We start from the raw sequence: 24,732 nt of genomic DNA on the forward strand, positions 1-24,732 counted from the left end.
ATTACGGAGATAAGGGAAGGGGCAAGGCTGTGGAGGGATTTAAAAACAAGGATGAGAATTGAATAATGGAACTTTGCTCGCCCGGGAGCCAGTATAGGTCTGAGCCTAGGGGTGATGGGGGGGGGGGGGGGGGGGGGGGGGGGGGGGGGGGGGGGGGGGGGAATGAATTTGGTGCAAGTTGGGACATGGGCAGCAGAGTTTTGGATGACCTTAAGTTTATGGAACCACAGCCTAAGTTGCATCTTTAAAAAATAACTTTTGTGATTTCCCTGATCATTGATGTGAATGGTATATGGCAGTGTATAGGGGAGTTCCCAGAATGATTCTCTATTGAAGAAATCTAATACTGTGCTGCAATTTTAGAAAAATAATAGCAATCAGTATTACAACAAGTAGCGCCCAATCAAATAGTCATGTTTCGGTGGACCCCAATAATTCCCTGCTGCTGCACACTAAATTCACCTTGGATTTAAAACCTTCAATAAAAAGTGGTTTCCTTTGAGGGCAGAATTTTACAGCTCCTGGCATTCATAAGGGACTATAATATTCCGCCGTCGGGAAATTCCACCAAGAGCATAGAACAAAGGAACAGAAGAAGGACAATTAAATGTGGAAGCATAGAAGTTCTTCGAACCCAATGTGTCATTAAAAAGTGGAGAGCTCCTTATTATATGGTCAACATGTGCCAATCTTGAGGTTATGTTTTGGTGGAAGGTCACTTTGGTTAATACCAGCATGCATTGATAAGCCAGATTATGAGACACACGATGACACAACCACCAGTAAATAAATGCAACCCATGGTGCTAATTCTGTACCTGCAAAAGGTTGGTGAGCTATGGCTACAATAATTCTTGCAGCACAGGATTATACCAGATATGCACTGCAATCTTCAGAAAAGGTCAGAGTTAGCTACACAATTTTTAATGCTGAGAAAACAAAGCAGGACATTTGGGTTTTTGAGTATTGTGTAACAAATCTCTTCACCCAAGGAATCTGCGGAGGTAGACTTTAACCGCTATGAAAGATCCTTAAATACATTTGCAAGCAATAGGCTCAAATAGTTTACTTCTGAGAAAAATATTTAAACAAAATTTAAGATGTCAAAGGGCATCAAAGAGTTCAAATTTGATGTGCATCTATTTTATGCCACTTTGGGTCACATGTAATATCTAGCCACTGAACAATAACTTTTGCGAACAAACAATCAGGTCAGGCAGTATCTGTCAAGTGAATACAAGGCTCAAGGTTCTGGAGGAAGTGTTGTTAGCATGGATTCACAAAGGATTCTCGAATTCTTCTAGACAGGATCTACTCCCATTTGGAAGCAAATGGACATATTAGCGAGAGGGAGCACGGTTTTGTGAAGGGGAGATCATGTCTCACTAACTTGATTTTTCATTTACATCTGTGCAAATTAAATATGTTTTCGAGGGGGTCACAAAGATTATTGATGCAGGTAGGGCAGTGGATGTTGTCTATATGGACTTCAGTAAGGCCTTTGACAAGGTCCCTCATGGCAGACTGGTACAAAAGGTGAAGTCACACGGGATCAGGGGTGAGCTGGCAAGATGGATACAGAACTGGCTAGGCACAGAGTAGCAATGGAAGGATGCTTTTCTTATTGGGGGGCTGTGACTAGTGGTGTTCCGCAGGGATCAGTGTTGGGACCTTTGCTGTTCGTAGTATATATAAATGATTTGGAGGAAAATGTAACTGGTCTGATTAGTAAGTTTGCAGACGACACAAAGGCTGGTGGAATTGCGGATAGTGAGGAGGGGTGTCAGAGGATACAACAGGATTTAGATTGTTTGGAGACTTGGGCGGAGAGATTAATCCTGACAAATGTGAGGTAATGCGTTTTGGAAGGTCTAATGCAGGTAGGGAATATACAGTGAATGGTAGAACCCTCAAGAGTATTGACAGTCAGAGAGATCTAGGTGTACAGGTCCACAGGTCACTGAAAGGGGCAACACAGGTGGAGAAGGTAGTCAAGAAGGCATACGACATGCCTGCCTCATTGGCCGGGGCATTGAGTATAAAAATTGGCAAGTCATGTTGCAGCTGTATAGAACCTCAGTTAGCCCATACTTGGTGGTGATCAATATAGTGTTCAATTCTGGTCGCCACACTACCAGAAGGATGCGGAGGCTTTAGAGAGGGTGCAGAACAGATTTACCAGGATGTTGCCTGGAATGGAGGGCATTAGCTATGAGGAGAGGTTCAATGAACTCGGTTTGTTCTTACTGGAATGATGGAGCTTGAGGGGCGACCTGAGAGGTCGACAAAATTATGAGGGGATTAGACAGAGTGGATAGTCAGAGGCTTTTTCCCAGGGTAGAGGGATCAATTACTAGGGGGCATAGGTTTACGGTGTGAGGGGCAAGGTTTAGAGGAGATGCACAAGGCAAGTTGTTTTTACACAGATGGTAGTGGGACACGCTGCCGGAGGAGGTGATGGAAGCAGGGATGATAGTGACGTTTAAGGGGCATCTTGACAAATACATGAATAGGATGGAAATAGAGGGATACGGACCCGGAAGTGCAGAAGATTTTAGTTTAGACAGGCAGCATGGTCGGCACAGGCTTGGAGGGCCGAAGGGCCTGTTCCTGTGCTGTTCTTTTCTTTGTTCTCTGATAGCATATCCAAGCAACAATATAACAATTGGTCAGCAATTGGTCCCAATTTTTATGCCATACCAGCTTACTTCAGCCTCCTATTGCAAACCATAGTTTATAGAAATAAGACTAAACTAAGCTGAAAATCATATTAGTTAATGCAAATCTTCAAAAATGTTGACCTTAATAGACTTCCATAATGCAGAGCAATACTAAACAAATCGATTGAATAGTTTTTAAACTTTAAAATTTGGGTGGCTAATTTAAGTTATTTTAAAATTTTTCCAATTCAGAGGCAACCACCTAAAATGCACATCTTTGGGTGTGGGGGCCAGTCCCACGCAAATGTGCAAATTTCACATGGACAGTGATCCGGGGTCGGGATTGAACCCGGGTCCTTTGTGCCGTGAGGCAGCAGTGCTCACCACTGCACCACCGTGTGGGTGGCTAAAGTTTAGTGGGACGATGAATGTCAAGAACGGGAACTATAGCAACCATGTAAAGCTAGCAGAGAAAGCTGCAATATTACACCCAGCAAACATTCCGCATGATTTACTTAACCAAGTACTTTTGGCCAGAAATGACAAGATCGCCATTCTCCCATTTGCACTCCATCAATAACATGAAGAAGAAAACCTCAAAAATGCTATGCTATCATTTCAGACAAACATATCGCAATATCAGCATCAAATTCAGCATCAAATGGTTCTGACCGATTGATACCACTGAAACCTTGCATCAACAGAGATAACATCGTGGAGAGATCAATTCAACCACCACTCTACAGCACAGCAGCCATGTTTGACTGTGGGAACATGGTATCTGCTGCATGCTCTATATAAACGAGGATTTCAACCGGAGGGCTGGCTACATTGCAAGGGGAAGGAGTCAGAATTCAGCTAGGGTCTTAGACAGACAAAATCATAAAGATATGTGCAATTCCCTACAATGAACACCTGCCATATATCTGGATTTATATATATTTATATATACACCATTGTTATCTTTGATTTGATGTATATTTACCTCAGACACCTAAATTTTAAAATCGTCCTGGTTTGATTGTGCAAAAAAGCAAAACAATTGAACAATAAATTATTTTGTACACACATCAAATGTGTGGACTGATGCAGAAGAATGCAGTAGCTTAACTCAGTTTAGGTAACATGTTTTCACATAGTGAAAGTAGACAGGAAATTTCACATCAAAAGCACTGTGCATCAGACATACAATCTTGAAGATTACACAATATTCTTTGCAGTAAAGTTTTACTAAATTGGGCTTTTAATTTTCTTCAACTTGGATTTTGCTCTATTCCTTATAAATGTTTATTTTTTCAGAGAATATTAAAAACGATAATTAATTACAAAATAAAATCCATATTGGGAGAAGTAGGAACATCTGCAGCACTTTTCATGGTTTTATTTCTCCCACACTAGATTGTGAGCAATCTTGGATGGATGTATTATTGTTATTGAAAGACATTTATTTGACACACTCATTGTACTGCCTGGGATCAAATGGGGATAAACAATTTCTGACTTGTTCAAGAGCAATCTAAGGCAAAAGCAAAGGTCACTAGAAAACACATACTAGTGTTATTCTCAAGAAGAAACACCTTAAGGCAATATTACTGCTAAACAGGGTACTTCTGTCTTAAGTACCATAATGATGTTGCCTGAAGCTATAAATGCAGGTGATTGTAACCTTAGGTGATGAATTTATAAACAAAAATATGCAGTGCATATAAAGATTGGCCCCATAAAATGCATGGCAGATTTACGTTTTAAATTCACGTTAAGGCATCTTCGAGGAGATAAATATTTTCCAAAATACTACAACAGTACTTTTTTTCTGGTTTTGTTATGTAGAACATATATACATTGCAAAAATATATGAACAACATGCAGTTTCTGGCTCAGTTCACATCGTCAATCACAGGTAATCAAACCTTGCTGCTAGCACTGAGGCCCTTAGTCCTTCATTAGCAGGTCGTATCTCTTCAATGATCAAACTGCAATGGTCAAAATGTTTCTTTTTTGTTTTAAAAACGCTAAATATTATCCTTTTCAAAAGTCATTTTCCAGACAAATAGGTTCTCTTGTATTGTGTCCAGGAGCAACTAGTTGCTCTTAACGTTTGGAAAAAAGGAAGTTTTGGCAGTGAACATCATGACATTTGGTTCGGGTCATATTCCCGTATTAACTGCTTGATGTGTGCTAGCTTCCGGTGCAGGTACTCACAGCGAACTTTCTCTTCCTGATACATAGGGTGGGTCTATTTAGAAAAAAAAGGAAAATAGCATTTACATTTATTCAATTGGCAAAAACACATAGCATAACAAACACCTTGTGCAAAAGATCACTATCTAATCTCACAATGTTCATAAGGGACCCTGGTTTAGTTCACTGCGCAGCTTCGCCACCTATCGTAACCCTTTGGCAATTGAGTTCATATTGTTAATTTAGAAATAGTGATGGCAGAGCACAAGTTGACATGGACATTGATGACACCAGTGCTACAGAATAGAAGAGCTAAAGGGAAAGTTTAACAACAGGAATAAGGTATTTTATAAATCTGTACAGCTGGATTCAAGAGCTGGGAAAAGAAATGCAGCTGGGAAGAGAAGGGTGGCACGGTACCACAGTGGTTAGCACTGTTACTTCACAGCTCCAGGGTCCCAGGTTCGATTCCCGGCTTGGGTCATTGCCTGAGCAGAGTCTACACGTTCTCCCCGTGTTTGTGAGGGTTTCCTCCCACAGTCCAAAGATGTGCAGGTTAGGTGGATCGGCCATGCTAATTTGCCCTTAGTGTCCAAGGGCCGGTGCAGACTCGATGGGCCGAATGGCCTCCTTCTGCACTGTAAATTCTATGAAATACAAAAAATGAAACTGGCCAAAACTGATAATATTTGCACTGTAAAGGAAACAGGTGTTATGCGCAGAATAGAACATGGTTAATATTAAATTGCTGCACAATGTCATTCTCTTGAAAGTATTTAGAAAATACCCCATTTCCCTTAACAGGCAATTTAAAGGAAGACATTAATACACCATGTGGTTTGGAGAGAATAATTTGGAGGTTAAGAAAACAACAAGAATTGGCGGCGCCAATAAGAGGGAACCATAGATTCATCCCGGGGAACATCGACGGGGGATTTCAGAGCTGGTACAGGGTGGGCATACGGCAGCTGAAGGACCTGTTTATAGAGGGGAGGTTTGCGAGCCTGGGAGGGCTGGAGGAGAAGTTTGAGCTCCCCCCGGGAAACATGTTCAGATATTTACAAGTGAAGGCATTTGCTAGGCGGCAGGTGGAGGGGTTCCCCCTGCTCCCCAGTAAGGGGGCGAGTGATAGGGTGCTCTCGGGGGTCTGGGTCGGAGGGGGGAAGATATCAGACATCTACAAGATAATGCAGGAGGCGGAAGAAGCATCAGGGGAGGAGCTGAAAGCCAAGTGGGAAGGGGAGCTGGGAGAGCAGATAGAAGACGAGACGTGGGCGGATGCACTGGAGAAGGTCAATTCTTCCTCCTCGTGTGCGAGGCTGAGCCTCATTCAATTTAAGGTGCTGCATAGAGCTCACATGACGGGGACAAGGATGAGCCGGTTCTTTGGGGGTGAGGACAGGTGTGTCAGATGTCTGGGAAGCCCAGCGAACCATGTGCATATGTTCTGGGCATGTCCGGTGCTGGAAGGGTTCTGGAAGGGGGTGGCAAGGACGGTGTCGAAGGTGGTGGGGTCCAGGGTCAAACCAGGATGGGGGCTTGCGATCTTTGGGGTCGGGGTAGAACCGGGGGTACAGGAGGCTAGGGAGGCCGGAATACTGGCCTTTGCGTCCCTAGTGGCTCGACGAAGGATATTAATTCAATGGAAGGACGCGAGGCCTCCAAGCGTTGAAACTTGGATTAACGATATGGCTAGCTATATTCAGCTGGAAAGGATCAAATTTGCCCTGAGAGGGTCGGTACAGGGATTCTCCAGGCGGTGGCAACCTTTCCTTGACTTTTTAGATCAGAGATAGACGTTCGGGGTCGTGGCAGCAGCAACCCGGGGGGGGGGGGGGGGGGGGGCAGCAATGGTCGTTGGGGGACATGCACGACTGTAACGCGGGCAAGTCTGCTCGCTGCTCATGTCTGAAACTGTAGGCTGCCTTGTTTGTTAAGTTGTTGCTTGGGGGGGGGGGGGGGGGGGGGGGGAGGACTGGTGCGCGCGAGAGGGCGGGCGAGGGAGGGATATTCGCCTAGAGGGATCGTGCTGTAAATAATTTAAAAATTAGTAGGGGTAAATGTTTGTATGGAAAAACTCTTTCAATAAAAATTATTTAAAAAAAAAAGAAAACAACAAGAAACAAGTGCTATCCAGAATCTTACAATGTTGATTGATGGCACAAAACAGTTTCCAATTTGACAAGAACAAGGAAAACACTAAACTTTTCTTCTCTCCATGAATAAGTATCCTACCTTTTTAAACTTCCTATATTCTTCAAATATTTGGTCTTCCAGCATCTGAAATACAATGTCATCAATAAAAAATGCTTCCAGTTCTTAAATTTAAGCATACCAACACATCATATTAAACTCTTCCCCATTCTGAATTATTAATTCAAAGTTTGAGCAGGAAATTGCTTGAAAATAATTGAGATGTTTAAAACAAGAAATGGTTCTCACAGATGCCAACACCAATTCAAAATACATTTAAGTATACATATTTAAAGTTCTTTCTACATTACCAACTTAAATGATAATCTAAACTTGTATTTTACGAAGTCTAAATATGAGGTGATAGTTACACATTTTTAGAGAAATTGTGTCATCTTTATTCTGACAAGTATGGTCTTAAAACATGAGTAACCAATTCATAAGAAATGAAAGTTATTTCCAAGGAGAATGCTTTATTAAACGCAATTAAAAAGGGAATGTTTAAGGGTGGATGTACAGATTGTGGCCCTGGGCGACATTCGGCTGCCATCGTCCTGACAATCTGTCTCCTGAAGTTCAAGCCCCTAAGTTTGACTTTTATGTTTATGTTTTTTACTTGCTGGCATATCCTGTTTGAGATCGGTGACCTGCAGGAGCTTAGACATATTTGCTTGTACTTATGTTTCATAGGAGGACAAATCCTAAAGCAGACCATATCCCAACTTCTATCCTCATTCTGTAATGCAATTTAAGCCTTGCACTAATTGCTATGTTGAACTTATTTTAAGAAAAGACAAGGCGCTCACAAATTGGGGTGGAGTAGTCGAAAAGCAAATGTGAGGTTGCTGTTCTATGGGCTATCTCAGAGGAATCCAATGTTTATTATTAGACTGTAATAACAGCAGTTTAAGTCAAACTGATGCAGCATTTTATTGTTGGGTTCCATCTTTGTTCTTTCAATACAAAGTCCGACATGGTGTACGGTAACCATTTAATTATGCTGTTCTAGCTCCTTAACTTGCCTGAATTGTGAGAATCAGTTACAAAAGCAGTTGAATACCATTCTATTTTGATTAATTCCTCCTTTCATTAGGCTTACTAATTTAACATATTTAATTTGCACAGATATAAATGAATATTAAAAGTGCCATTTCATAAATTTAAGAAGGCTCAAAACTAAAGTTTAAACTTAGGAACACAAGATGCCCTCCCCCAACCCCTCAGTGTCACTTAAGACTACTCCATGTCATCGGTCAACCAGTTTGCATAATACCTTAGGAAGAGGTTAAGGTTTTAAAAATAAATTTAGAGTACCCAATTAATTTTTTCTAATTAAGGGGCAATTTAGCGTGGCAAATCCACCTAGCTTGCACATTTTTGGGTTTTGGGGGCGAAACCCACGCAGACACAGGGAGAATGTGCAAACTCCACACGGATAGTGACCCAGAGCTGGGATTGAACCTGGGACATCGGCGCCATGAGGCAACAGGGCGAACCCACTGCGCCAATTTGCTGCCCCAGGAAGAGGTTAAGTTTAAGTAGAAGGAGAAGACTGCCTGGTGGGTGAGGGGTGAGTGAGTGCACAAATGAGAGAGAGAGAGAACTGAGAGCAAGGGGGAGAGAATTGAACAGCAGAGCCTCTGTCAACCAGCTTGCATTCTCTAACCTTGTGTTCCTTTGTTCCTGGGATAAGTGTTTTGATTTTTGATCCCAACTGCATGAATTGCTGAGTTATGTTTCCAATTCTTGCGTGAAGATCCCTGTATTCGCTGTATTCTGCATTGAAATCATTCCGATAGTTTTGACACAGTTCTAAAGATGTAATGGCAGTGTACTTTCTGCAAAAATAATTTTACTGTTAATGCCAAGCTTTCAAAAACATAGCAACAAATTGATGCAGTCAAACATAACGAATAAGACAAAAAAATTGGAGAATCTTTGTTCAGGCTCTGAAGCAATTCAGTCGTTTGTGGTAAATTTAATGAAGGGCAGGTGAAAAGGAAATGGAGGGATTTCTACCGTCCTCTGGTGTACCTGTTCCTTTAGAAAATTCCTGAGTTTCTATTTATACTGATTTTCACCCACAATTTCATCATTTGTTAACACACACAATTCACTGCATCACAGAGGGTGAAAGTTTAATCAGGCTTTGTTCCACCCCTCCTATTTTAATCTGCTGTACAATCATTGAGTGGGGCATAGCATTTTCTGCTGTGTTGTCCAACACAGACAGAAAATACTTATATATCCAAAAGTAAACAAGGAAGTAATTTGAACAAAATTAAGTACATATTTTTTAAAAAAAAATGTAGAGTACCCAATTCATTTTTAATGTGGCCAATCCACCTAGCCTGCACATCTTTGGGTTGTGGGAGCAAATCCCACGCAAACATGGGGAGAATGTGCAAACTCCACCCGGACAGTGACCCAGAGACGGGATTGAACCTGGGACCTCGGAATTGAGGCAGCAGGACTTCCGGTGGCGGCGATGAGCAGTTAAGCCGCACATTCGGCGGCTCCCGCGGAGAACGGACTTTAGGGCTCTTTTCAGGACCCCCAACGGAGCTGTAGCGGCAAACCCCAACGGTGGAAGAGGGCAGTAGTCGACCCTAACGGTCCCATGGTCCGGACCAGGAGTGGGGCAGAGAAAAAGCCGAAGAAAGCACCTCTGGAAAAACGGGGGCAGGAAGATAAAATGGCGGCCGGCGGAGACCTCGAGGAGCTGAGGAAGTGGGTCCAGGAGCAGCAGGCAACTCCACTGCGCTGCTTCCAGGAGCTGAAGTTGGAGCTGCTGGAGTCCCTGAAGGTAACTAACAGGGAACTGATGGAGACCCAGACAGCCCAGGGGGCTGCGATCCGGGAGCTGCAGCAGCAGGCCTCCGAAAGGGAGGACGAGGTCGTGGCCGTGGCGGGGAAGGTGGAGATGCACGAGGCGCTCCATAAAAGATGGCAGGAGCGGTTCGAGGAGCTGGATAACCGGTCGAGGAGGAAGAATTTGCGGATCCTGGGCCTCACGGAGGGGCTGGAGGGGTCGGACCTAGCGGCCTATGTGGTGATTATGTTAAACTCGCTGATGGGGGCTGGGTCCTTCCAGGGGCCCCTGGAGTTGGAGGGGGCCCACAGAATTCTGGCTAGGAGGCCCAAGCTGAACGAGCCGCCGCGGGCGGTGTTGGTGAGGGTTCATCGGTTCGTGGATCGTGAGTGTGTGCTCCGGTGGGCCAAGAAGGAGCGGAGCAGCAAGTGGGAGAACACGGAGGTGCGGATCTTCCAGGACTGGAGTGCGGAGGTGGCGAGGCGGAGGGTCGGGTTTAACCGGACGAAGGCGGTGCTCCACAGGCGGAGTGTGAAGTTCAGCATGTTGCAGCCGGCGCGTCTGTGGGTCACCTATAAGGATCGGCACCATTATTTTGAGTCCCCGGAGGAGGCGTGGGCCTTTGTGCAAGCCGAGAAATTGGACTCAAACTGAGGGTCTAGGATGGGGGATATTGTATAATACTGTATTTGCATTTGCTTGGTTTAGTGTAAGAAGTGGGTTGGCCTTAGGGTGGGTGGGGTGATGTCGTACTGTTTTTTCTATATGGGTTTTTAAGCAGGGATCGGGTGGACGGGTTCGGGCAGAGGGGTAAACGGGGAGTTCGGGGAGCTGGTGGGGGGGGGGGGGGACTGACAATGGGAGTGGCCCTGGAGGAGGCGGGGCCCGGCAGGGCGAAAGCACGGGCTTGCTGCGGGTTTCCCGCGCTGGGAGATGGTGGGGGCGGGGGCGGGGCTGAGAAGCGCGGGTCGTTGCTGGCTGTTTTCTTTTCCTGCGCAAGAGCGGGGGGAGGGGGGACCCGTTGACGGGCACAATGGAGGAGGGGCAGTCCCACGTGGGGAGGAGCCGAAGGTAGGGCGGGAGTCGCCGGGGTCAGCAGAAGTCAGCTGGCTCACGGGAGTGCTGTGGAGGGAGGGGCGCGACTAGGAGGGGTCCTAGCCTGGGGGAGGGGGGGGGTACCGGGTTGCTGCTGAAACGGTCAGGAAGGAGCTGGAGGACGCAGGGGGTGCTGGAGGTGGGGGGGGGGAGTTGCCGCCGTGGGAAACTGGCAGAGCGGGGGACACTGGCCGGGGGTGGGCATGGGATGGGGTATGGCTATTCGGCAGGGGAGGGGGGCAGGGAGCCCTCGGATCCGGCTGATAACCTGGAATGTGAGGGGGCTGAATGAGTCGGTCAAACGGGCCCGGGTATTTGCGCACCTGAAGGGACTGAAGGCGGATGTGGCCATGCTTCAGGAGACACACCTGAGAGTGGCGGACCAGGTTCGGCTGAGGAAGGGATGGGTGGGCCAAGTATTTCACTCAGGGTTGGATGAGAAGAGTAGGAGGGTGGCGATCCTGGTGGGGAAGAAGGTATCGCCTGAGGCGTTAAATGTGTTGGCTGACAGTGGTGGGAGATATGTGATGGTGAATGGCAAGCTGCAGGGGGAGCGGGTGGTGTTGGTGAATGTTTACGCCCCAAACTGGGATGATGCGGGGTTTATGCGGCGTATGTTGGGCCGCATTCCGGACCTGGAGGTGGGGGGCCTGATCATGGGGGGGGACTTCCACACAGTACTGGATCCCCCATTGGATCGATCCAAGTCCCGGACGGGTAGGAGGCCGGCGGCGGCTAAGGTGCTGAGGGGCTTCATGGACCAGATGGGGGAGTGGACCCCTGGAGGTTTGCGAGGCCAAGGGCCAGGGAATACTCGTTTTTCTCCCACGTACATAAGGCTTACTCGAGGATTGATTTTTTTGTCCTGAGCAGGGGGTTGGTGTCGAGGATGGAGGATGTGGAATACTCCGCCATTGCCATTTCAGATCATGCCCCGCACTGGATGGACCTCGGGCTGGGGGAAGAGAAGGACCAACGTCCGCTCTGGCGCATGGAGGTTGGGCTGCTGGCAGATGAGGAGGTGGCCGAGAGGGTTCGAGGGTGTATCGAGAGGTACCTTGAGGCCAATGATAACGGGGAGGTTCGAGTGGGGACGGTCTGGGAGGCATTGAAGGCGGTGATGAGGGGGGAATTGATCTCCATTCGAACCCATAGGGAGAGGGGGGAGCAGAGGTGGATAGGAGATATGCGGAGGCCCCAGAGGAGGGATTGCTGGGGGAGAGGCGTAGCCTTCAGGCCAGATTTGATCTATTGACTACCAGAAAGGCGGAAGCTCAGTGGAGGAAAGCACAGGGGGCGGTGAATGAAAACGGGGCGAAGGCGAGCAGGATGCTGGCACACCAGCTCCGAAAGCGGGACGCGGCCAGGGAGATTGGGGGAGTGACGGATAAGGCTGGGAAGGTGGTGCGGAGGGGAGTAGATGTGAATGGGGTCTTCAGAGACTTCTATGGGGAACTGTACCGGTCGGAACCCCCGGGGGAGGGGGGTGGAATGGGGCGCTTCTTGGACAAGCTGCGATTCCCAAGGGTGGAGGAGGAGCAGGTGGAGGGACTAAGGGCGCCGATCGAGCTGGAGGAGGTGGTCAAAGTGATAGGGAGCATGCAGTCGGGGAAGGCGCCGGGGCCGGACGGGTATCCGGCGGAATTTTATAAAAGGTATTTGGACCTGTTGGGCCCCCTGTTGGTCCGGACCTTTAACGAGGCAAGGGAGGGGGGGGCTTTGCCCCCAATTATGTCACGGGCGCTGATTTCCTTGATCCTGAAGCGGGACAAGGACCCTCTGCAATGCGGATCATATAGGCCGATTTCGCTGCTGAACGCCGATGCTAAGGTGCTGGCAAAGATGCTGGCCACTAGAATAGAGGATTGCGTGCCCGGGGTCATCCATGAGGACCAGACGGGGTTTGTGAAGGGAAGGCAGCTGAATACAAACGTACGAAGGCTCCTCAACGTTATTATGATGCCGGCTGTGGAAGGGGAGGCGGAGATAGTGGTGGTATTAGCTGCAGAGAAGGCCTTTGATAGGGTTGAGTGGGAGTATTTGTGGGAGGTGTTGGAGAGGTTTGGGTTTGGGGAGGGGTTTATCCGGTGGGTGAGGCTGCTCTACGAGGCCCCGATGGCGAGTGTAGCCACAAATAGGAGGAGGTCGGAGTACTTTCAGCTGTACCGGGGGACGAGACAGGGGTGCCCCCTGTCCCCCTTGCTCTTCGCTTTGGCAATTGAGCCCCTGGCCATGGCATTGAGGGAGTCAGGGAATTGGAGGGGCCTGGTGCGGGGTGGGGAGGAGCATCGAGTGTCGCTGTACGCGGACAACCTGTTGCTGTATGTGGCGGACCCGGTGGGGGGGGGGGGGGGGGGGGGGGGGGGGATGCCGGAGGTGATGAGGATTCTTAGTGAATTCGGGGGTTTCTCGGCGTATAAGTTGAACTTGGGCAAGAGTGAGGTGTTTGTGGTACATCCGGGGGATCAAGAGGAGGGGATTGGTAGGCTCCCATTGAAGCAGGCAGGGAAGAGCTTCAGGTACCTAGGGGTCCAGGTGGCGGGGAGCTGGGGGGCCCTGCACAAGCTCAACCTCACAAGGTTGGTGGAGCAGGAGTTTAAGAGGTGGGATATGTTACCGCTGTCACTGGTGGGGAGGGTGCAGTCCGTTAAGATGACGGTGCTCCCGAGGTTTTTGTTCCTGTTCCAGTGCCTTCCCATCCTTATCCCGAAGGCCTTTTTTAGGAGGGTCAACAGGAGTATCACGGGATTTGTGTGGGCGCATGGGACCCTGAGGGTTAGAAGAGTGTTCCTGGAACGTGGAAGGGATAGGGGGGGCTGGCGTTGCCCAACCTCTGTGGGTACTATTGGGCTGCCAACGCAGCGATGGTGCGTAAGTGGGTAATGGACGAGGAGGGGGCAGCATAGAAGAGGATGGAGGCGGCGTCTTGTGTGGGCACGAGCTTGGAGGCGCTAGTAACGGCGCCGTTGCCGCTCCCTCCAACGAGGTATACCACGAGCCCGGTGGTGGCGGCTACCCTCAAAATTTGGGGGCAATGGAGACGGCACAGGGGAGAAGTGGGGGGCTCGATGGAGGCCCCGATACGGGGGAACCATTGGTTTGTCCCAGGGAGCATTGATGGCGGATTTCTGGGCTGGCACAGGGCAGGGGTTAGGAGGTTGAGGGACCTGTTTGTGGAGGGGAGGTTCGCGAGCTTGGGGGAGTTAGAGGGGAAGTTTGGGCTCCCCCCGGGGAACATGTTTCGGTACATGCAGGTTAGGGCGTTTGCCAGGCGGCAGATGGAGGGGTTCCCCTTGTTGCCCCCACGTGGGGTACGGGACAGGGTGCTCTCGGGGGTGTGGGTTGGAGGGGGTAGGATTTCGGACATATACCGGGTAATGCAGGAGGTAGACGAGGCCTCGGTGGAGGAACTGAAGGGTAAATGGTAAGAGGAGCTGGGTGAGGAGATTGAGGAGGGGACGTGGGCGGATGCCCTGGAGAGAGTGAATTCCTCCTCTTCCTGTGCGAGGCTTAGCCTCATACAGTTCAAGGTGCTCCATAGGGCCCACATGACTGGGTCGAGGATGAGTAGGTTTTTCGGGGGCGAGGACAGGTGTGCTAGGTGCTCGGGGAGCCCAGCGAACCACGGCCATATGTTTTGGGCGTGCCCAGCGTTGGGGGAGTTTTGGAAGGGGGTAGCAAGGACGGTGTCGAGGGTGGTGGGATCCAGGGTCGAGCCAGGCTGGGGACTCGCAATTTTTGGGGTGGCAGTGGAGCCGGGAATGCAGGAGGCAGGAGGTGTTCTGGCCTTTGCGCCGCTAGTAGCCCGGCGGAGGATCTTGCTCCAATGGAAGGATGCGAGGCCCCCAAGCATGGAGGCCTGGATCAATGATATGGCGGGGTTCATTAAATTGGAGAGGGTGAAATTTGCCCTGAGAGGATCAGTACAAGGGTTTTTCAGGCGGTGGCAGCCTTTCCTGGACTTCCTGGCGGAACGGTAGGGAAATAGGCCGACAGCAGCAACAACCCGGAGGGGGGGGGGTTTGGATTGGGGGGAGGGAGAACTGTGTACATGGGTCTGTGGGGTGTGGCGGGTGCTATCTCTTTCCCTTTTGTTGTTTGGGTGATCTTTTGTTTTTTTTTCTTTTGTTTGAAGTTGCTCTTGAAGTTGGGGGGGTATTGTTCTTGGGGTGTTATCGCGGTTGTTTGTTAATAGAGTTAAGATGTTTATATTTTGTAAAAATTTCAATAAAAATTATTTATAAAAAAAAGGAATTGAGGCAGCAATGCTAACCTCTGCGCCACGATGCCATTAAGTACATATATGTCCATAAAAGTCTCTTTGGCACACTTAAACCCCCTCCTTCTCCACCTCTCAACTACACATTAATGGAACCACCGCTAGGGGATTTACAAAAAGACAACATCTGAAGGTTAGGCATCTGACTGACTTTTTGCAAATGGCAAATGGTATCTCTGACCACACCTGAAAACAATTGTACCCTAAATATATTGCTGTTCATTGTTTAAAAAAAGATACAACAGTAACCCAGAATTCATGAAAGTTCTATGAAAGCATTTGGTAACTGGATAATACTACCAGCCGATTTCATTAGGCAGAGTTTTTACATCTACTTTTACACACCTCGCAAATAATCACTTGGTAGTACAGAACTAGAATATTGCTGGAAAGAGAGATGTCGCTGAAACTTTTTGTCTTGTACTATCAGGACGACCACAAGAATTCCAAATGTCAAATGATCACAAAAATTGGAGAAAAGTTGCTGACTAGTTGACAAGTTGACTCTGATTAGGCAAATTATCATGAAGAAAGCAACACAGAACTACAGGCTCCCCAAGCTCCCAGGTAATTCAAAAGCAACATACATTTGTGCGCAGGGACTCATTCGTGGCAACAAAAATGTATTCAAGCCTTGCACCTTTATCGAAGTACCTGAGAACTATGGTCCTCCATCGTTTCTTCAATGGCGATGCCTCAGGCAATCAGAGTTGATTTGCCAACTAACCAGCACCCTCTGCTCCTGTTGTACAAACTGAAGTGATCATTTGAAATTTGTCATTCTTGCATTTGTCCTGATGAGCGCAAGATTAAAAAGCTTCAACAAGATTACTCTCTTTCACCTTGCAAATAATTATAAACTGTGAAGACCACTCCTTTAACCAGGAAAGGTGAGCAGTCTGGCACTGGATCAATATAATTCCAGTAAAATAAAATAGATGCTAGAAAAACTGACTTTTGTCTGTAATTTTCTTCTCGGATGCTGCATTCTCCTGTACCAATAGCATCCAATATCCAGTCAAGTGTTGAAGAACCAGTCTATCCACAACAGTGGGACCTGGGACCATCCAGTTCACAACTGGACCTATGCTACCTCACCTGCAAATTCTGAAAAGCTCCAAGAAACCAATTTCCTTTCTGATTTCTTTCTTCAAAATTTGAAATTAATTAACATACCAAGCTGCTTTCAAGGTATAGAATCTATCAATTCTGGAATTATAGTGTACAAATAATAATCAGTTACCATTTCCTTCTCCAGCAGGGGTCAGTAATATAAATATTAAGGGGGCATGGATTCAGGATGTGAACTAACACCAGCAGATGGCACCAACGTTAGACAGAATGAAGATCTGGGAGTATCACGTCAAATTACAAACTGCCTCAGGATCAAGTTATCATACTCTGGAAGGATAATGCCAAATACCTAGATCATGTATTCCTGAGAAGGTTTGCTTAATACATTCAGGGATTATGTTTTGTCTGGGTTTTTTCTTGCTCCAGGAGACTAAAATCCTGAAATTAGCTAGTTAGAACCTGTTAAAGGACTCTATGACAATCACCCTATTTTTTCACTTCTGCAAAAATGTACCAACCCACTCAATTATGAAACACCATCAACAAGCAAACCATCTACTCTCCTCGTAACTGAGCTTAGAGGGATCAACAAAAAGCCAAAACACTGGATCAACAATAGTTCTACGACATAGGTTTAAGACAATCAGTCAACAAACAAACGGTTGAACACAATATAGCCTTCAATAATGTTTGCAATCCAACACAAAGAGTATAAAATTATACTGAATACTTTTAATAAGCCAAAGCAAACAGAAGACTTCTGCGTCATCTTCAAGTGGAACAATTATAAACTTTCACTAAGTTTCTCCACATATTTGAGAGCGAAAACAGTTAAGTGACATTTTAAGGACAACATACAAACTGTGCAGTGAAATGTTAGCAGTTGCAGTAGAATTCCCCATTATGATCTCCAAGTGTATTTTCCTCATTCCTCAAGTGTGCCAGTCTCCACATATCAATAAGAATATGTCCATCTAGATGGGGTGGATGAAGGTAACTGGGATTGTTGCTCCTACATAGAACATAGAACAGTACAGCACAGAACAGGCCCTTCGGCCCTCAATATTGTGCCGAGCCATGATCACCCTATTCAAACCCACGTATCCACCCTATACCCGTAACCCAACAACCCCCCCCCCCTTAACCTTACTTTTATTAGGACACTACGGGCAATTTAGCATGACCAATCCACCTAACCCGCACATCTTTGGACTGTGGGAGGAAACCGGAGCACCCGGAGGAAACCCACGCACACAGGGGGAGGACGTGCAGACTCCACACAGACAGTGACCCAGCCGGGAATCGAACCTGGGACCCTGGAGCTGTGAAGCATTTATGCTAACCACCATGCTACCCTGCTGCCCCAAATGTCCTAAGTTTAGTATAATGCTAACTTTCTCCCTCACCAAGATCCTCACTTCTATTTCCCATAGGAAGTAACAACATCCAGAGTGCATGTGCCATACACAGAATGCATAACTCCAATATTTAATCCCAGCCATCTCATTGCAACATAAAGGACAGGGAGGGTGTTCTGTGTATAAAGATGTATGACATTCAATGATAAGGATGATACCAATAAGATATCCTTCACCAATCCCCAAATTCAAATAGATCTATACAAAACAAAATACAAGTCAACCTCTTTGACTTCAACCAAAGAGAAAATGCTGGAAACTCTCAGCAGGTCTGGCAGCATCTGTCGGGCGAGAGAAAAGCGAATGTTTCGAGTCATTATGACTCTTTGACTTCAACGTGACTCAAAGATAAAGATCATGATCATAAACAAGCTATAAGAAAAAATAAAATGGAAGGAAAACCCACAAAAAATTGGAAACCTAACCTGCAATGGAAAAAGGCAAGTTATGATGCTTTTAGGTACATGAGCAACCTTCAATTCTACTTCATATCACTTAATACATCTTGGCAGATCTGGGACATTGTGCAAAATGCTGTACCCTAATGGGATGAGTACCTCAGCCACACCAGAACAGTACAAGCTGTTTAAATTGACCAGCTCTGAGATTTTCACAGTGTCCATGAGGCGAATGGAAATCTTGCCCTTGGCACTACTTCCAGTACAGGAGCCAAGTCAGGGCTCTAACACCACTATGAAATGAAAAACGGCTCTCTATCTTGCCTGACGTTCCACTTGCCTGGTCTGACTGAATCTGGATCCTTCCATCTGAAAGAGCCAAAACGTATCAAGCTAGGAATAACTTGTGCCACAAACAAACTTTTCCATGGAAGAGGACAGATAATTCGATCACGCTATGAATTAAGGTTGAGATCACAAAATACTCAACTAGCAGAACGTAAGCCATACAATGCTCGAGTATCTTTCGCTGATTGCCATAAACTGCTATCATCTCACATACAGAGTAGCAACAGAGGCATCCACAACACACTCAATGGAAATTAATTCATGCATGCCACCATGGTAAGACATATGCACATATGGTAGCTGCATCTGACAGAAGGCACCTTTGTGCTCCATGTCGTGGAGACAGTGGAGCTTCCGCCATAAATTTGTTTTTTCAAATTGCCTTCGAGGGGACAATCAGAAAATTGAACAGAACCCAAGGAGGGAATTTGGAAGGTAAACAAACCTAGATTGGCTGACCAGTCCCAACAACCAGTTTTTCAGCTGAAAAAAAATGAAATCTTCAAAGGGTATAAATGAATTGGCCCTCGAGAGTATTCTGCATTTCAAGTACTTGTCACTTCTGTTAATTTACATCTGTTCCTTACAACCTGTACCCACATCTGCAAAGATGAGAGAAGTTTGAAAACCCATTCTGCCTAAGAAGCTCACACATGACACAATGGTCAATATGAACAATGACTCAAGTACAAGAAAGTACATTTACATAAGGTTGTCACTGGAACATCGAATCATAGAAACTTACAGCACAGAATATGGCCATTTGGCTCATTGTGGTCAATTGGCTACAGAGGAATGGAAGGACAGTAAGTAAGCCATTCAGGCTCTTGCGCTCATCAGTCATTCAGTTACATCATAAATGATCAGCATGCTAGCGCCATTTACCTGCCTTGATCCACTTCCAGTGATAGCCTTACCTAATTAAAAAAATCTATTATTCTCAGCCTCTTAAATTAATTGATCCCGAATCCAAGCCTTTTGGAGGAGCTAGTTCCAGTTTCAACCTTTGAGAGAAAGCTTGCGATCTTCATCAATCATTAAAACGTGCCAGCTGAGTGATGTGTTGTGCTGATTTAAGGCTTGAGGGAAGAGACGTTTACATCCCAGAGGTTGGGTCACTTCCTTATCTGGTAATGGTAAAAAAGCTGCTAACACAAAAGCTTTGTCAGCTAGTTTGCCATTAATTCTAAGAAAGAACTTCTCTCTAATTCCACCTTTCAGGTCTTGGGGGGGTTAACTTTGATCAGAAACTGAACAGGATTAGCCACATTAATGCTGCGGCCACCAGGGCAGGTCAGAGATTAGGAATCCTACGGTGAGTAACTCACCTGACTTCCCAAAGGCTTTCTACCATCTACAAGGCACAAATCAGGAGTGTAATGATATGCTCTCCACTTGCCTGGATGAGTGCAGCTTCAACAACGCTCAAGAAGCTCGACACCACCCAGGACAAAGCAACCTGCTTGATTGCTCCCCCTTTCATAAAAATTCAAACCCTCCACCACTGACGAACAGTGGCAGCTATGTACACCATCTACAAGATGCACTGCAGTAACTCACCAAAATTCCTGAAACAACACCTTCCAAACCCATGACCACTACCATCTGGAAGGATAAGAGCAGCAGATACCTGGGAACCCAATCACCTGGAGGGCCGCTTCCAAATCATTGACTTGGAAATATATCGCTGCTCCGTCACTGTTCCTGGGTCAAAATCCTGGAATCCCATCCCTAACAGCACAGTAGGTGTACCTACACCTCAGACTACAGCGGTTCAAGAAAGCAACTCACCATCTTCTGAAGGGCAACTTGGGATGGGCAATAAATGCTGCCCTAACCAGCGATGCCCATATCCCATAAAACGAATTTTTAAAAAATCTAGCAATTTCACAAATGTTTGTAGAACAACCCAGTCCTGCATATGTAGAAGAATAATTAATGACGGGCACAATTAGTAATCTTTAATGTACTTGGGACATGCCTGCGAGCATTTTAAAACGTACACCAGATTTCTTCCACCAGGACCAAAGGCTGTACACTGTAGAGTCAGTTAGTGACATCAACATCTTGCTTACTTACTCAATAGTGGAATCGTAAGACCATATGATACAGGAGCAGAATTAGGCCAGTCGGCCCATCGAGTCTGCCCCACCATTCGATCATGGCTAATAAGTTCTTCATCCCCATTCTCCTGCCTTCTCCCCATAACTCCTGATCCCCTTATTAATCAAGAAATCCCATTATTAAACAAGAACACCAGATATGTGCTTTAGGTGCTGTTACCTACAGAGCTACAGACCAAGACCTGAAAGGTGGAATTAGAGAGAACAGATCTTTCTTGGAATTAATGGTAAACTAGCTGACAAAGCTTTTGTATTAGCAGCTTTTTTTTACCATTACCAGATAAGGAATTGACCCAACCCCTGGGATATAAATGTGTTTTCCCTCAAGCCTTAAATCAGCACAACACATTACTCAGCTGGCACGTTTTAAATGACCATTATTAAATAAAGTCTCAGCCTCTGCTTAAGAACCTAGCTACTCTAGCCACCAGGGAAGGCAGTAATATCAAGAACAACATTGGACGCAATGTGAACAAATATCACAGGAACAAATTTCAGTCAATTAAGATAACAAGACATATGAGCAGAATTAGGCCACTCGGCCCATCGAGATTGCTCCGCCATTCAAACATGGCTGATATATTTCTCATCCCCATTCTCCTGCCTTCTCCCCTTAACCCCTGATGCCACTATTAATCAAGAACCTATCTATGTCTGTTTTAAAGACACTCATTTTGGCCTCCACAGCCATCTGTGGCAAAGAGTTCCACGGATTCACCACGCTCTGGATGAAGAAATTCCTCCTCATCTCTGTTTTAAAGGATCGCCCCTATAGTCTGAGATTTAACCATCCTTTTGACTTAATTCTACGAACATCAGTTGAAAGCAGGCATCACAAGTCTTCAAATGTTGATTAAAACATTAATATTTCAAGACAGTTAACTTCTCGGAATTTGAAAGGGAAACCAAACTTGATGGAACTTAGAACTTTGGTCAGGGACAGGGCAGGGTGGTACTCTGGCTCTCTCCTGACACCTTGGCACTGCCCAGCTAGCACCTTGGCACCAAGCCCATGTGTATGTGGGTGACAATGTCCGCGGGCGAGGGGGACTCTCAAGCTCCAAAATGGCAGCCCAATATCGGAGGAGCCATTCTGGCCAGTGAGCTCAGTTCCCCAATGATGAAAATAATTCCTCCAGAGGGGAATTTGCTACGGCCCAAAAAAAGCAACTCAAGTGCTGTTCTATAGCGGTCAGGAGCTCGGCAATTTGGCCATCGAGGAGCTCGCGGGAAAACACGCTCGCTACCACACTTAAAACGTGTCCCATTAAATCGCACCCACTATTTCTTACAGGATCAGTGAGCCTTTATTATGCCGATCAATGGCATTTTATATTTTATGTCTGTTGGATAGAAGTCATACTGATTGTTTACATGTATTAAATTACAGATATACGGCAACAGTGCCTTCACTGAATATAACAATTTCTGAATTAATACTCACAGTAAATAGTCAGGCATTTCCACAGTTGAACTAGCGGTTGCAGATGTATTTGTGGTTTCATGCTCTGTAGATAAGATCATAGAGTATTTGACTATCTAAAATACCAAATGTCAATAGACTTATTAATTGCCAATCGCAAATATATAGCTATTTTTTGGTAATAGACATTGGCAGCAATGTTTGATCGATTTCCTTTGAAGACTTCACTGTTACCAGCTGCTTTGGTTAATGGGTCGTCACAGTTATTTATAGTCAGTAATCAGCATAAAGAAAAACGTGCTGGCACTTTGTGTACATAGTTAAAAACAAATATACTTCACTGCACCTGCCACATTTCACAGAACCATGGACACAATGTTTGAACAGCTAAGGTAACTGGAAGTAGAAAGAGCTATTAATCTCTTTTGCTGTCAAACGAACACAACACACAGATTAGCTCCTACTAATTTAGAACAATATTTCTGCGTAATATATTTTACAAAAGGTACTGTTAAAATAAGGCCTCATACTTATTCTTAATTCATTAATCAAAGCAGTCAAAAACCCACAATTTCGCTTACAATTATGTTGGTGATGGCGACTGTCATTGCTATTGAGATTGAAACCACTATTCAAGGTGCACGATTTATGCAGATTAAGGGGCTTTTTCACTTTTGAGGTGCAATTGCATTCAGCAATTCCATTCATATAAATGGGATGGCCAGTCAGCTGGATGGATGTGGTGCGGAGCAACACCAACAGCGCAGGTTCAATTCCCATACCAGTTGAGGTTATGCCTGAAGGCCCTGCCTTCTCAACCTTGCCTCTCGCCTGAGGTGTGGTGACCCTCAGGTTAAGTCACCAGCAATCAGCTCCCTCTCGAAAGGAGAGAGCAGCCCATAGTCCTCTGGGACTGTGGCGACTTTCATTTTCATACTCAATCCACTTTTCTTGCTTTCTGATCTATTGTAGAGCAGTCAGTATTTCATTATGCCCATCATTATTGACTAATGGGACTCTGCGACTTCAAAGAACACAAGATTAGGAGTAGGCCATTCAGCCCCTCTAGCCTCTTATGTCTCCATTAGAACATGGCAGATCTTCATCTCAGCTCTATTATTTCTACATAATAATCTTTATTGTCACAAGTAGGCATACATTAACACTGCAATGAAGTTACTGTAAAAAGCCCCTAGTCGCCACATTCCGGTGCCTGTTTGGGTACACAGAGGGAGAATTCTGAATGTCCAAATTACCTAACAGCACGTCTTTCGGGACTTGTGGTAGGAAACGGGAGGAAACCCACGCAGACACAGGGGAAACGTGCAGACTCCGCACAGACAGCGACCAAAGCAGGAATCGAACCCTGGCGCTGTGAAAGAACATTGCTAACCACTGTGCTGCCGTGTCACCCATGTCCCCTTCTACCATTCCCTCACAGAGTCCATTTTCCAGAGCAATTTCATCAGCATTAAGATGTTGGAGGGGGAAGGAAGCAAGGAGTTAAACTCTTTACCATTTAAAGTTGTATTGAGAACTGTTAAAATTGCCTCTAAGAGATGAATAAAATATTCAGTTATAACATTTTCGAATCATTCATCTAGAGTGACTGATAGTTTCAAGATTCACAGCAAAATCTTAGGAGCATCACAATTTTAAAAACCCGACGTGACACAAATGTTACCTTCAACATCATCTTCATCCCGTTTTCCAACCCGTTGTATTGGATTCTCCTTTATCCATGTTCTTGCTTCTGGTCTTGCATGTTCTCTCGCTTTCTCTTTGTGTTTTTTGGACTTCTTTCTAATGTGACTCGCAGAGAGTTCCAGATCCTCTGCATGAGGATAAGCTGTTTGTTCGAAACTTGCTTGGGCACCCCGGTTCCTAGGGCTACCAGTAATATCCCTGCTACCTTTGAATTCTTTATCATTTCTGTTTGAGTCACTTTTTGTGGAGTTGCTGCACTTTTTAAATGGTTCATTAAGCTCATTTTGACACACAAGCAGAGAAGTTCGAGTTTTTTCGAATTCGGTTTTAACAGTCAGACAGGAGTTTGCTGTGGCAGTAAGGCATGCTGAATGAGGAAGATGTCCATTCAAAACAGGATGTGAATGATTCTTGGATTGTAAGACTTTACTTCTCTTACTGGTGTGAGAATCTGTCTGTTCTGAAGGCACAGGACGTTTCTGGAATAAAGCCACATTTTAAAAAATGAATACAGCTGCAATCCTTTGACGATATCAACATATTCTTTCTGGTGGTTTTGACAGCACTATATCGCATTTTACAGGCAACGTAATGTAAGAGACACAATTTATACGTTGACCTTCTTTACCCAACTTCACTAGACTTATTGTAGCTACCAAAATTCTACAGGCATGAGTTTATTGATGGAAGGGATGGCAACGTGTGTAAGTCACATTTTGTGTATTCTGAATTTAATGAGCAGCTACTCATAGCAATACTGGTGCCAGGTAGTAGCAATTTTTTCCCATACATTTATTATAAGGGGATCAGCAATTTAAGAATACAAGGTTAAACCATTCAATATTTCCAGTTTCATTGTTGCCCAATTTAAAGTAGAACCATAATTCATGTATGGCATCAGAAGTGTCAGTTTAACATGTCTGGGCCAGCATACCAAAGTACACTTTATGTGTTTGCGTCAAAATTTAATGTGTGCTGGTTAGTTGAAAATCACTTTTCAATATATTTAGCTGCAGAGGTTC

General features: G+C 45.7%; 1 protein-coding gene across 2 annotated transcripts in view; it reads right to left on the minus strand.

Moving 5' to 3' along the window:
• Positions 1 to 3,922: 3,922 nt before the first annotated feature.
• Positions 3,923 to 24,732, minus strand: part of LOC119974469 (RNA polymerase II elongation factor ELL) — a 125,406-nt gene continuing 104,596 nt past the window's right edge. For both annotated transcript variants that reach the window (XM_038813385.1, XM_038813384.1), the window contains exons 8-12: positions 23,688 to 24,189; positions 22,025 to 22,088; positions 8,700 to 8,871; positions 7,076 to 7,120; positions 3,923 to 4,895 (exon numbers count right to left, since the gene is read on the minus strand). In XM_038813385.1, coding sequence (XP_038669313.1) covers positions 4,788 to 4,895; positions 7,076 to 7,120; positions 8,700 to 8,871; positions 22,025 to 22,088; positions 23,688 to 24,189 — 891 coding nt within the window. In that variant the 3' untranslated portion in view covers positions 3,923 to 4,787. The remainder of the gene's footprint in view (positions 4,896 to 7,075; positions 7,121 to 8,699; positions 8,872 to 22,024; positions 22,089 to 23,687; positions 24,190 to 24,732) is intronic.

The sequence above is a fragment of the Scyliorhinus canicula genome, chromosome 12 (genome assembly GCF_902713615.1).
Source record: "Scyliorhinus canicula chromosome 12, sScyCan1.1, whole genome shotgun sequence".
Lineage (NCBI taxonomy): Eukaryota > Metazoa > Chordata > Chondrichthyes > Carcharhiniformes > Scyliorhinidae > Scyliorhinus > Scyliorhinus canicula.